At 44.1% G+C, this 14,409-nt stretch overlaps 1 protein-coding gene across 6 annotated transcripts in view; it reads left to right on the forward strand.

The window, feature by feature from the left end:
- The window catches only part of LOC306922838 (protein phosphatase 1 regulatory subunit 12C), a 79,437-nt gene that overhangs the window by 35,937 nt on the left and 29,091 nt on the right, over nucleotides 1-14,409 (forward strand). For 2 of the 6 annotated variants that reach the window (XM_079500697.1, XM_079500693.1), the window contains exons 11-15: nucleotides 2,024-2,221; nucleotides 10,082-10,173; nucleotides 10,757-10,828; nucleotides 11,374-11,484; nucleotides 11,728-11,814. In XM_079500697.1, coding sequence (XP_079356823.1) covers nucleotides 2,024-2,221; nucleotides 10,082-10,173; nucleotides 10,757-10,828; nucleotides 11,374-11,484; nucleotides 11,728-11,814 — 560 coding nt within the window. The remainder of the gene's footprint in view (nucleotides 1-2,023; nucleotides 2,222-10,081; nucleotides 10,174-10,756; nucleotides 10,829-11,373; nucleotides 11,485-11,727; nucleotides 11,815-14,409) is intronic. The other 4 variants (XM_079500694.1, XM_079500695.1, XM_079500698.1 and 1 more) reach the window with 4 other exon arrangements.

Genomic DNA, 14,409 nt, shown 5'->3' on the forward strand with positions numbered 1-14,409 from the left:
GCGGGAACCCCTTTTTGGTGTTTTAACCCCTTTTGGGGCGGGAACCCCTTTTGGTGTTTTAAAGCATTGTTATACTTTAGCTATTGAAAAATAGCAGATCTACAAGCTCATAGCGCGGCACCGAGTGCCGCGCTATGAACTTGTAGGTCTGCTATTTTTGAAAAATAGTGAACATTTTAAACTCAAATGTTTGCTTCTGAGGGGTTCCTGGAACAACATATTTTCAGATGGGGGTCGGCGGCATATTACATATAATTTTTGGGGTCCTTGACATGAAATATTGAGAACCACTGATATAGAAACATACACAGAAAATACATTTTAAAAAATACATTTTGTAAGTTTCAGGCCTAAATGGGTTAAAACACAGCATAGATACAGGAAACTGGCTTAATGATTTGTCTTGCAACTATGGTGCTTTAACCCATTCCGTGCTATCCTCGAGATATCTCGTGGAAAGTTATTATTGCCTCCGTTAGCTTCCACCGCTAGCATCCATATATCATTGTAGAAAAAGCGCACATGCTTAGCTGCGGTTCACGTGGACGGGGTGCCGCCACGACCCGAGTCACCGACTACGGATAAGCAGTTGAGGATGGATGGATGGATGGATGGATGGTTTGGGCATAACAGCTAGGGCTGCAACTAACGATTATTTTCATAATCGATTCATCGGGCGATTATTTAAACGATGAATCGATTAATCGGATTATGGCACCTTTTTGCAATTACCTTTAAAATTTTGCTTCAAGTTATTGTAGGCATGTTGTAACTAACAATAAAGACAATAAAAATGAATACTCCTTCAAAATCTATATTTTACCCCCTTTTTTGTACTTTGTAATGATACTGTAATCTGTAATGTTGACCGTGTATATTCTTTCCATTTCTATCTCTGGGACCCCAATTTATTATTATTTTATTTCTATTGTAAAAATCAATGTCAATTTTGAGAGTCCATTTGGTTCCATTTTTGCACTCTCTGTTACAGACCCTTTTAGGGTCCACATGGTTTACTTGCTAACTATCTATAATTTAGCTGAAACTCCCACTATGAGAACCACTGTCCTACACACACACACACACACACACACACACACACACACACACACCAGCATGCTAGCTGATAGAGGAAACCGTTCTTATTTAGCAGCCATATTAGCATGTTCTCTAGGCTCTAGTATCACTTATTGCCAAAGTTAAACAGCACTGAACAACTGATCATTGTTAAGCAAAACGTTCTGCTTTTGCCCTGTGCCCACTTCAATGCGCTGCTGAGTAACACAGGTGGAACAAATTTGAGGAGCTAACGAGCTACACTGCTAGTGCTCCGTAGACTGCCAGATTCAGACTTTGGGGAGCATTTTTGGTCATACGACAAAAAATATGGACAGTGGCGGTGCTCACAAATACCATGTTTTGGGACCTGTTTGGGGCATTTTGCAACCTGTTGATGACGTTGATGAGCTCACAGATCAGCTGTTTTTGCGGAGCTCATCGCAGCCACAGAGCGACTTGACGCTCTCTCTCTCTCTCTGTGTGTGTGTGTGTGTGTGTGTGTGTGTGTGTGCGCGTGTGTGTGTGGGGGAGACTGAAGTTGGGAGAGAGAGAGAGGGGTAGATGCGGAGCGCTCAGGTCACGTTCAAGACAATCTCGTGTTGTTTATACCGACCCGTTGCATATTGATCGTTCAGCCTAGTGCCATTACTGAACGGTAAAAAGAAAGCAGCTTTACGTTAGATTTTAATGTTGGAAAACACCCGCGATTAAATCGATAATCAAATTCGTTGGCAACGAATTTAATTATCGATTTTTATCGATTTAATCGATTCGTTGTTGCAGCCTTAATAACAGCTGAGGTCTGTACCGTAATAGACACAAACCGATTGGTGATGACCGGTATGTAGGTCATGTGACACTGATTGATTGATGACCTGTGTATCGTGTGTCCTCTCTCTCTCTCTCTCTCTCTCTCTCTCTCTCTCTCTCACGTGGCGTGGCGTGGCGTGGCGTGCGCGTGCAGCAGGAACCAGCCAAGCCTTCTTCGGCCCCCGAGGCCCCGGGTTCGTGGCGCACGTCGCTGCGCAAGGCGGGTAGCTCTGTGACCCTGGGCTCGGCGGGGGTCGGCTCTGACCCCAGCCCGGACCCCCCCGGTGGTCTGGTGGGGATGACCCGCTCTGCCTCCAGCCCGCGGCTCAGCTCCGAGGCGGCCGAGACCAAGGTAACAACAACAACACCACAGCACATGATGAACCCAGTGTTGATTCCCTCGACTAACCCATTTATACCTGAGGACGATTCTTAAAAAATGTCTTCTTCCTATGTCAGTCGTTCTCAAACTATTTCATGTCAAGGACCCCCAAAAATATATGTAATTGGCCGCCGACACCCATCTGAAATTATGTTGTTCCAGGGACTTCCCCAGAAGCAAAGATTTGAGTTAAAAAGGATAGAATATATATTCAAAGATTTGCGCCACATTTCATGATTTTTATTTCTACAAGCTCGTAGCGCGGCACTCGGTGCAGCGCTACGAGCTTGTAGATCTACTATTTTTCAATAGCTAAAGTATAACATAATGCTTAAAACACCAAAAGGGGTTCCTGCCCAAAATGGGATAATACTATGATGAAAAATGTTCGACTACCTTTTTTTTCACTGAAGAATACTAAATGGAAACCAAATAAATTATGCTATGATGACTAAAACTATATATTGACAATTTCGTCAACAAATAAAAACTAGACTAAAATGTTAGGAGGGGACTAGTGGACAAATATCCAGTATATTGGAAGTAAAAGACACATAGACATTTTACACTTGGTTGCATGCTGAAAATCGCCGATCTACAAGCTGCGCTGCGACGCCTTGTGAGCTTGTAGATCAGCTATTTTCAAGTGTAAAATCAGCCATTACGACGGCATCAAGGCATCAAAATGCAGGCAAAATTAATCTGAGTTATCCGATGTTCACAATATGTACTGTACATATATGTACTGTACTGCAGGGGTTCTCAACGTTTTTGGCCGGGGACCCCCGGAAATGCTTTGGCAACGTCTCGGGACCCCCGCCCCGCCCCCTCCCGACCCCCAATATAAATTGACTGCTACAATAACCTTAAACCATTTTGGGCGGGAACCCCTTTTGGTGTTTTAAGCATTGTTATAATTTAGCTATTGAAAAATAGCAGATCTACAAGCTCATAGCGCGCCACCAAGTGGCGCGCTACGAGCTTGTAGGTCTGCTATTTTTGAAAAATCGTGAAAATAAAATTTAAAAAAAATAATTTGGCGACCCACCGAGGGGTCGCGACCCACGGGTTGAGAACCCCTGCTGTACTGTACTCAGCATAGATCATGCTGAGCTATGTGTTTAAATTTGAAGCGTGCTGTGTATAATGAAGCGATGTGAAGAAAGTCCCCACTCGGATCTCCACACACAGTGACAGCGCTCTATGTTTACGCACAGACAGAGGATCTCCACACACAGTGACAGCGCTCTATGTTTACGCACAGACAGAGGATCTCCACACACAGTGACAGCGCTCTATGTTTACGCACAGACAGAGGATCTCCACACACAGTGACAGCGCTCTATGTTTACGCACAGACAGAGGATCTCCACACACAGTGACAGCGCTCTATGTTTACGCACAGACAGAGGATCTCCACACACAGTGACAGCGCTCTATGTTTACGCACAGACAGAGGATCTCCACACACAGTGACAGCGCTCTATGTTTACGCACAGACAGAGGATCTCCACACACAGTGACAGCGCTCTATGTTTACGCACAGACAGACACACAGTGACAGCGCTCTATGTTTACGCACAGACAGACAGACAGAATATTCTGTACACTGCAGTGTTTTTATGTTTCCTTAAAGATGGAGTGCCGTGATTTTTTTCCACCCTAAATCAGGTCTTATTGTTATATAAGGAGGTGTAATTTTTTCAAAAAAGTGTACAGTATTTGTTACAAAATTTAGTTTTTATGTGGGCACGCCCACCAGTTCATTAAGTATGCCTGGTTTGCCTGGTGGGTGGTGACGGGTGGTGATCCACCTGAACTGAAGCCGCACCCACAGCCGTAGTTGTATGATAAAGGGGGAGGGGTTAGGGGAGGGGCTGATAGTGTGATGTCACTATATTACTGTTTATTTCATTGGCCCGTTTGACTGTCAAGGGTTCAGCCTCCAGGAAGAAACCCTAAATACAAAGTGAAAACACCATTGCACATAAAAACGACTCCAGGGTGTCTAATGAAGTACTGTCACCCCATAGACACATGAAAAACTGGAAAAATACAAAAATTGTGGCACTCCATCCAATTGATTAATGTGCTCATCTGACCATATTTCGATGAGGGCTTCGGTCTCATTCGATCACGTCCATTCGATCACGTCTATCCACGGTAACGGGACATCCGTCTCCAACTGTGTTTACTCCTCATATACTCCTCACGTTTCATTTCCTTTATTTTGATGCGGATTGCATTCACACCTGCAGTGAATCGCAGTCAAGGTGCCTTCTAGTTCGGAAGCGAACTAGAAGGTGATTGTTTGATGCGCACCAGAATTCGAATGAGCCTTCACACCAGGCCAAAAGAAGAATGAGCCTTCACACCAGGCCAAAAGAAGAACGAGCCTTCACACCAGGCCAAAAGAAGAATGAGCCTTCACACCAGGCCAAAAGAAGAATGAGCCTTCACACCAGGCCAAAGGAAGAATGAGCCTTCACACCAGGCCAAAAGAAGAATGAGCCTTCACACCAGGCCAAAAGAAGAATGAGCCTTCACACCAGGCCAAAAGAAGAATGAGCCTTCACACCAGGCCAAAAGAAGAATGAGCCTTCACACCAGGCCCAAAGAAGAATGAGCCTTCACACCAGGCCAAAAGAAGAATGAGCCTTCACACCAGGCCAAAAGAAGAATGAGCCTTCACACCAGGCCAAAAGAAGAATGAGCCTTCACACCAGGCCAAAAGAAGAAGCGCACTTTCCGACAATATGCAGCAGGATTAGTTTTAAGCGCAGTGAAGCATCCTGGTGAGAATGCCACCTTGGAACCATTAGAGGATCAGCCAGGGTTTAGAAGGTTTGGGGATGAAACAATGGAGGCAAGGTTGAGATGGTTTGGACATTGATGTTCTCAAGTTCTGCCCATACCTACGTATGCTAAAAGTAATAATAATAAAGTAAATTATACTACCCCCGAAAAAGCGACCTAACGGTAAAGCTGGCGTAAATGGAAGTGGATGTGTTGGATGCAGCTTGAAGTGAACTTTACTCAGAAAATACGAATCGAAAATTGGCGAAACTGGCACATTTTCAAGATGATTTGGCCATTATCTCCGGAACAGAATGTCCAATCTGCTCAGGTCAGAGCTTGTTGGATGCTTGACTTTGAGGACATGAAGCACATAATGACACTTTTTTCGAGTGTCCGGGCCAAGTGTAGTAATTGTTGGGTCCGGGCCAAGCCTCGGGCTGCCCCACTAGGGCCCGGTTAGGGCCGGGCCTTAATTTCCAGGCCCGTTGAGAACTTGCAAGGTGCACTGACTGAAGATGGAGCTGCCAGGCAAGAGGAGAGGAGGAATGGAGGTGGCCATGGAGGAGGTTGATGGAGGAGGTGAGAAGAGGTCCATGGATGTGCTGAGAAGACGCACTTGGAATATCTCTGTATCTAATATACGGCAACCTTTCCCCGTGTTTCTTCACTAGTCCGATCCAGAAGAACACAGTTTGCCGTCCCACTTCCACAGAGCTGACAATGAGGTTATATCTTCCCTTCTTCTCTGGAGTCCTGCCTCAAAGCAGACCAGTGGTAGAAAGCTGTCGTTTCCCCCCGATGTCATCGCTAGGGACACAATGCATCAGTAAGCAGGAACTGGGGATGGCCAGTGGTGGAAAGTACTTTTATTTCTACTCCACTACATCTCAGAGACAAAATTTGTACTTTTACTTCACTACAATTATTTGAAAATTAGTTACTAGTTACTTTGGAGATTTTTTTTTCAACGTTATACATTTTGGCAATTTGAAAATAGCCGATCTATAAGCTCACAATGCGTCGCAATGCAACGCATTGTGAGCTTGTAGATCGGCTATTTTCAATAGATTTTGTACACATTTTTAACTGGGACATTCTGCAGTATGAGTACTTTTACTTTTAGTATTTTAAGTACATTTTGATGCCGATACTTGTACTTTTATTCAAGTACATTTTCAATTCCGTACTTTTACTTGTAGCGAAGTAGTTCTAAATTGCAGTATTGGTATACTTTTACTTAAGTAAAATAATTGAGTACTTTTTCCACCACTGGGGATGGCAATGGAGGACCGGAAAGTCTGACCGAACCTAGATGTGGTGAGAGAAGGACATGGCAGGTGGGCTGGAGTCACAGAGGAACACGCTAGCAGATGGATGGAAACAGACGATCCTCTGTGGCCGACCTCTGACTGGCTCTGAACTGAGAAGAAAAGACAAAACCAAACCAAACAAACACAATGCTGCTGTTTTTTAAATGGATAAGGAATAAAGTCATGATGACGGGGCTCAGTTACATCAAGCAATATAATGCCGTGTGCGTGCGCGCACATCTTTTTCTTTCTTCTTTTATGGTTACGACATTGTTTACAGAATAGTTTGGATCCATTAGGAGAAGAGAAGATTCAGAGTGTGGTTATGATTAGACCTTTCGAGGTTAGGTTTCGTGGTTGGGGTTTGAGCTTCGCCTGATGTGTACCAAGTACAGTATATGTCTGTGTGTGTGTGTGCGCGTGCGTGCATGTGTGTGTGTGTGTGTGTGTGTGTGTGTGCGTGTTACACACCCTGGAGGTTTGAAGTGTCCTTTTAAACAACTTTTCTTGTAACCACTGCACTCTGACTTATGGTACGCTACCCGCTTAAATCAACATTGTAAAAAATATAGGTAATGGGTCGCACATGCACAGCAAGAATGAATTTTTAATTTTCTACATCACAAATAAATGGCAGATGTTTCGGCTCTCCAGCCTTGTCCTTTTTCCCACTGACGTCACGTACTGTAACCCACTCCGGTGCAGCGGGAGCTGCTCACAGACAGCACTGTTCATTTTGTTCGACAAAAACTATGACTAAAAAATGTTGGTCGATTAACCCTTTTGCTATCCTGGATTCCAATCTGATTTCGACAATACAAATTCACGGAATGCCGCGAATCAGGCTGGAACCCCAGGCTAGGACCCAGGCTGGAAGGGACCCAGGCTAGGCTATGAGAGTGGCAGCGGTGGCCGAACGGATAGCGGCGCGGTCTAGATACCGGAAGGTTCCCAGTTCGAATCAGCCGTCCGACACGTTAAAATTACCACCGCTGAAATGCCCTTGAACAAGGCATCAACCACTACGATGAAATGTGTTCTATGAGCAGGGCCTGGCTGGAAACAAGTTCTTGAGCTTAGCCCAGATACCCTGGGTAAATATAGATTTCATTTCATTTCATTTCATTTCATTTCATGACACTAGCTCATTCTATATCAATGGGATAGTTCCAATGTTTGGAACTATAGCCCGAGTGTTCCAATGTTTGGAACTATAACCCCGGTGTTTTAAGCATTATGTCATACTTTAGCTTTCCAATGTTTGGAACTATAGCCCATAGGCACCTGCTTTGTCTCAATGGGATAGTTCCAATGTTTGGAACTATAGCCCATAGGCACCCGCTTTGTCTCAATGGGATAGTTCCAATGTTTGGAACTATAGCCCATAGGCACTGCACTTTGTCTCAATGGGATAGTTCCAATGTTTGGAACTATAGCCCATAGGCACCGCACTTTGTCTCAATGGGATAGTTCCAATGTTTGGAACTATAGCCCATAGGCACTGCACTTTGTCTCAATGGGATAGTTCCAATGTTTGGAACTATAGCCCATAGGCACCGCACTTTGTCTCAATGGGATAGTTCCAATGTTTGGAACTATAGCCCATAGGCACCGCACTTTGTCTCAATGGGATAGTTCCAATGTTTGGAACTATAGCCCATAGGCACCTGCTTTGTCTCAATGGGATAGTTCCAATGTTTGGAACTATAGCCCATAGGCACCCGCTTTGTCTCAATGGGATAGTTCCAATGTTTGGAACTATAGCCCATAGGCACCGCACTTTGTCTCAATGGGATAGTTCCAATGTTTGGAACTATAGCCCATAGGCACCCGCTTTGTCTCAATGGGATAGTTCCAATGTTTGGAACTATAGCCCATAGGCACCGCACTTTGTCACAATGGGATAGTTCCAATGTTTGGAACTATAGCCCATAGGCACCCGCTTTGTCTCAATGGGATAGTTCCAATGTTTGGAACTATAGCCCATAGGCACCGCACTTTGTCACAATGGGATAGTTCCAATGTTTGGAACTATAGCCCATAGGCACTGCGCTTTGTCACAATGGGATAGTTCCAATGTTTGGAGCTATAGCCCATAGGAGATTAAAGCGTGTCACCACTCGCCACTCTCTTACTATTCCACTCGGACAACCCCGCACAAAACAGGACATCTGGTCAACCTAGTTAGTACGTGTGCGAGCAGGTGTGCGTGCGTACGTGCGTTTGTACACATAAGTTAACTGTCAAGACAACTAGGTTAAAGTTTAATTTTGTGTGGTGTATACATTAACCCATTCTGGACGGGAAACCCTGGTGTTGTAAGCATTATGTTATACTTTAGCTTTTGCTCATAGCGCGGCACCGAGTGCCGCGCTACGAGCTTGTAGATCTGCTATTTTTTGAAAAATTGTGTGGCGCAAATCTTTGAAGTCTAAGATACCTTGGGCTCCATTTTCGTCACCGCTAAACCGCTTATCCCTAAACTTCTTTGCCTTTTTTACTATTTTGAGCTTGTAGGCCAACTATTCAAAAATGTTTTGCAAAATAGTAAAAAAAAAAAAAAAAAAAAAGGAAAGGAAGTTTAAGGATAAGGGGTTTAGCGGTGACGAAAATGGAGCCCCGAATCTTCATATCACTGGTCCTCACTAATGATTATTATAGGATGCCACCATTTGTGACCAGATTTGAATGAGAGCCTGCCATCGTGCAAATTCCAGCTTTTCACCAGAGGAGAAAAACTTTTTTTTCCTTTTTTTTAAATTAGTTAATAGCACTGGCAGACTCTTCACATACTAGAGCATGTCTGAAATAAGTGTCAGAGCTGAAATCGACATGTAAATATGAAATAAATGTAGCTAGGTGTAATGTTAGAGACCACATAATTGAACCTTTCAAGCCTGTTTTCTCAACTCGCTGTTTTCTGCAAGATATTACTCTATTCAAGGTTCTTTATTATTTGTCTCCCGAGGAAGACATTTGTCTTAGACAAAGGGCCCGCATGCAAGTGTAGCCCTTATGCCCATGTCGCCGCAGTGCAGCGCCAAAATACATCTTTCTTGCAACATCAAGCCATATGTGACCAGATTTGACTGAGAGACTGCCATCGCGCAAATTACCGCTTTTCACCAGAGGAGAAAACCTTTTTTTTTTTTTTTTTTTCTTTTTTTTTTAAATGAGTTAATAGCACAGGCAGACTCTTCACATACTAGAGCATGTCTGAAATAAGTGTCAGAGCTGGAATCGACATGTAAATATGAAATAAATGCCCAAACATGTAGCTAGGTGTAATGTTAGAGACCACAGCAGTGAACCTTTCAAGCCGGTTTTCTCAACTCGCATTTTTCTGCAAGACATTACTCTATAAGCCATATCTCCAAAACTGGTGGGTCAAACTGAACAACCAATATGTCAATTTGAAGCTATGATTCCCTGCTTTCATATGACGTGAAAAAACGAAAATTCAAAAAAATCCAATGGCAGTCCCTCAGTCAAATTTAGTCACAATTCTCCAAAACTGGTGGGTCAAACTGAACAACCAATATGTCAATTTGAAGCTATGATTCCCTGCTTTCACATGCCATGAAAAAACGAAAATTCAAAAAAATCCAATGGCAGTCCCTCAGTAAAATTTGGTAACATTTTCTGTGCTGGCAGCTTGGTGAGCTTGTAGGTGGGTAAAAATCCAAAATGTGACGGTTTGTTTTGCTGGTTTGAATCCCAGGAGCCCAGGCTGGCGCGCGTGCCCCCAACCCCCACCCGCAGGCTGTTCAGTATCCCAGACAGCAGCACTTCTGCAGACAGCGCCACCAACAGGTGAGATCACGCCATGGCATGGCATTATGCTGCACGGTAAAAAACAAAAACCAGTACTGTAAAAATAAGCTCCTCATTCACATCCATTGTAATCTTGATCTACAAGCTTACAACGCATCACTTCGTGACCTCGTTGTAAACTTGTAGATCAACTATTTTTAAAAGTATACAATTTATTTTAAAAAATTGCAGTAATTTGTCTTAAAGGCAAACAGAAAGTCTTAAAGGCAAACAGAAATGTAAATTATATTCTTAATGTTCCAATTTCCGATCGTTAATGGCAATCATTTGTGTGACAATGAATTGTCAACTTAAATGTGTAATGGTGACAGCCATAGAAGTTAGAACGCTAAACATTAGTTTAAATGTGTGTTTTGATGCTACGCTTAACGCCATTGCCGTAGATCAATGGCAATTGCGATTTTATAGCGCTTTCGATCGATCAAGCCATAATGCTACTTGCGTTAGCATCGGGTAGCTAGCTGTTGTTGTCATGACAATGTGTCGCCCATCTTAGATCGTCGTCGCCATAATAATCCATCTGTTTCTTTCAATCGCCTGTATCTCCTATTCCTTGTCCCAGATGGAATTTTTGGTCAAAACAACGTTTCTTTGATGGCACAGAGCCGGCGATGTGGACTCCTCCAGTGTCCCGGTATAGACCCATCTTGTAAACAAGGCCTGTCCAGGACCTGTTCTACTTACTAGGTTATGTTCACTTCCGGTAGTCTGGAAATGTGGCTTTTCAAAATAAGAGCTCAACAGGGAAAAATGCTGGCGTGAATTAGATCCTAATTTTTCAATAAATGCTAGCGGGCTAAGTGTTAAGTGTTTTTTTCTTCTCCCACCACTGGCGTCTGCGTGGTGTATTACCGTGTGTCACCACTGGGCGTCTGCGTGGTTTATTACCGTGTGTCACCACTGAGTGTGTGCGTGGTGTATTACCGTGTGTCACCACTGGGCGTCTGCGTGGTGTATTACCGTGTGTCACCACTGGGCGTCTGCGTGGTGTATTACCGTGTGTCACCACTGGGCGTGTGCGTGGTGTATTACCGTGTGTCACCACTGGGCGTCTGCGTGGTGTATTACCGTGTGTCACCACTGGGCGTGTGCGTGGTCGGTGTATTACCGTGTGTCACCACTGGGCGTGTGCGTGGTCGGTGTTATTACCGTGTGTCACAACGTGTGTGTCTCTCTCAGCTGGTTGAGCCGTAGCTCTTCTTACACCCGCCGCCTTCACAGTAGCCAATCAGGGAGCGACCTGAGTGGCTCCGCCTCCTCCTCGTCCTCCAACGCCTTCCTGCCACGCAGGTCAGTCATATACCCCTCCCTTCCCCCCCCCCCCCCTCCCTCCCCCCCCCCCCCCCCCCCCATCCCAGACCTGTGTTGATTGGATGTTGGCATTGTTGTTTACACAGCTTTCTTTTTTTTTGCGTTGCCACAGACATGCATGGAGTTGTTTTGCTGTAAAAAAAAGACTTGTTTGTGTTGTTGTCGTTGGCATAGTTTGACTCGTGTCATTTTTTTGTTTGTTTGTTTTTGTCTTTTTTCCAGCTCGTCTTACGGGAGGAGACTGGACGACCCGGCAATAAGCTCCGCCCCCAGCGGCCTCAATCGGCTCAACAACCTCGTGTCTCAGAGGTACCGTTTACCGTGGGGGTCCCGGGGACCCTACAGGGGGTCCCTGAGGGAGTTCCATGGGGTCCGGGGACCCCCAGGGGTCCCTGAGGGAGTTCCAGGGGGTCCGGGGACCCCCAGGGGTCCCTGAGGGAACGCCAGGGGGTCCCCGGACCCCATGGAACTCCCTCAGAGGGAACACCAGGGGGTCCCCAGCTATAATGATAGTTTGGAACCAAATTAACCCTTATGGGTCTGTAACTCTAGAGTGTGCACCAAATGGACCCGGGTGGTTCCAGTTTGTACACACTCTGAGTTAAATTAACATTAATTTTATAAATTGGGGTCTCAGAGATAGAAACGGCATTAAATGTTGGTCCGTAGGTACTAATGAAGGCTCTGTTCCATTCTGGTCAAACAGAGTTAATGACGCTAATGAAGGCTCTGTTTCATTCTGGTCAAACAGAGTTAATGACGCTAATGAAGGCTCTGTTTCATTCTGGTCAAACAGAGTTAATGACACTATTGAAGGCTCTGTTCCATTCTGGTCAAACAGAGTTAATGACACTAATGAAGGCTCTGTTCCATTCTGGTCAAACAGTGTTAATGATACTAATGAAGACTCTGTTCCATTCTGGTCAAACAGTGTTAATGATACTAATGAAGACTCTGTTCCATTCTGGTCAAACAGTGTTAATGATAGTAATGAAGGCTCTGTTCCATTCTGGTCAAACAGAGTTAATGACGCTAATGAAGGCTCTGTTTCATTCTGGTCAAACAGAGTTAATGACACTATTGAAGGCTCTGTTCCATTCTGGTCAAACAGAGTTAATGACACTAATGAAGGCTCTGTTCCATTCTGGTCAAACAGTGTTAATGATACTAATGAAGACTCTGTTCCATTCTGGTCAAACAATGTTAATGATACTAATGAAGACTCTGTTCCATTCTGGTCAAACAGAGTTAATGATACTAATGAAGGCTTTGTTCCATTCTGGTCAAACGGTGTTAATGATACTAATGAAGACTCTGTTCCATTCTGGTCAAACAGAGTTAATGATACTAATGAAGACTCTGTTCCATTCTGGTCAAACAGAGTTAATGATACTAATGAAGGCTTTGTTCCATTCTGGTCAAACAGAGTCAGTATTAATGATTAGTGATCGACCGATATGGTTTTTGGCCGATATATCCGATCACCGATTAGTGGACAATCAAAAAGCCGATAGCCGATATTATGAACCGATATTAATTTAAGTTAAAAAAAAAAAAAAATTGTTTTTACAGTAACATAAATTCCAACACAAGAATTCCTTTAAATGCATTGGAGAATATGTATCGCTTATAAAAAAGGAAGTGCAAGAAGCACCAACATCGTTTCAGTAACACTCCCCCCCCCTCCATCAAATGCAGCTTTTTTTAAAATTCAAGTGCAAACATGTACTGTAGCAGCATATATATAATTGTATCTATCTATCTATCTATCTATCTATCTATCTATCTATCTATCTATCTATCTATCTATCTATCTATCTATCTATCTATCTATCTGTGAATGCACCAATTGTTTGTGTGTGTGTGTGTGTGTGTGTGTGTGTAATTGTCCAGAACCGCCCCAAAAAGGCCTCTGCCCGGGCTCTTGACCAGGCCCATGCCCAGCGTCCATATGGAGCTGGCCTGTTCTGACCTCACAGCACTCCATATTTGGGCATGCCTGACACAGAAGACAGAACTCCACAAGCTGGCTGCATATACTCCCTATTTGGGCATGCCTTACAAAGAACTCCATATATGGGCATAAAAGGGAGACAGACCTGATATCTGGGTGGGGCATTCATTTCCAACTTGCATCGTTCCAAGTAGATCAGTGCCCAATGGGCTGTAGAGGCCCTATGGGCACCGTTCTAGTTTATCAAAATTGGTGATCTACAAGCCCACAGCACATTGCATCATGACATGTTGAGAGCTTGTAGATCTGCTGCCCAAACTCTCCAAAGCCATGTTACCAGTGCTTAATTTCTAAATTCTTAGGTGCCGGAGCTCGGGTGCGTGCATGTGCACGTACGCATGCACGTGCGCATGCACGTGCACGCATGCAAAATTCGTTTTTTTTGCCTTTTTTTAACACAACCAACGGCCAGCCCACCTATCAGAACACAATAGAGTAGGCATATAGACGTTTTTTTTTAATATGTCTTTAAATGTTCTGATGAATTGAAAATGGAGGACCCTGAAGTAACAAGTCTTTTTCGATAACATTTGCAGCAGCAGTTCACACAGGGGTCCGCCGGCTCACAACACACAACTACAGTAGGCATTTGCAGTTCAGTTGGCACAGCGGCTCAACTTATATTACCTACTGTATAAAATACAGTAGTCCTATAACAAGTTAGGGTGGCCCATCATCAGAACAGTACGCAATGTAAATACCTGCATGCGCATTTTGTTGTTGTCCTTATCCAAGTTCCTCCTCCGCCTCCTCCGACTCCTCCGATGAACTCAATAATGCTACTACTACTTAATTCTGTACTAGTCTCTTTTTTTATTTCGGGCCCACCAAAGCAAGCGTTATGATATTCGATACTGATCGACCCATGTTGTAAAGCCGGGTGTCTTTGC

Source organism: Electrona antarctica (genome assembly GCF_951216825.1).
Source record: "Electrona antarctica genome assembly, chromosome: 5".
Taxonomy (NCBI): Eukaryota; Metazoa; Chordata; class Actinopteri; order Myctophiformes; family Myctophidae; genus Electrona; species Electrona antarctica.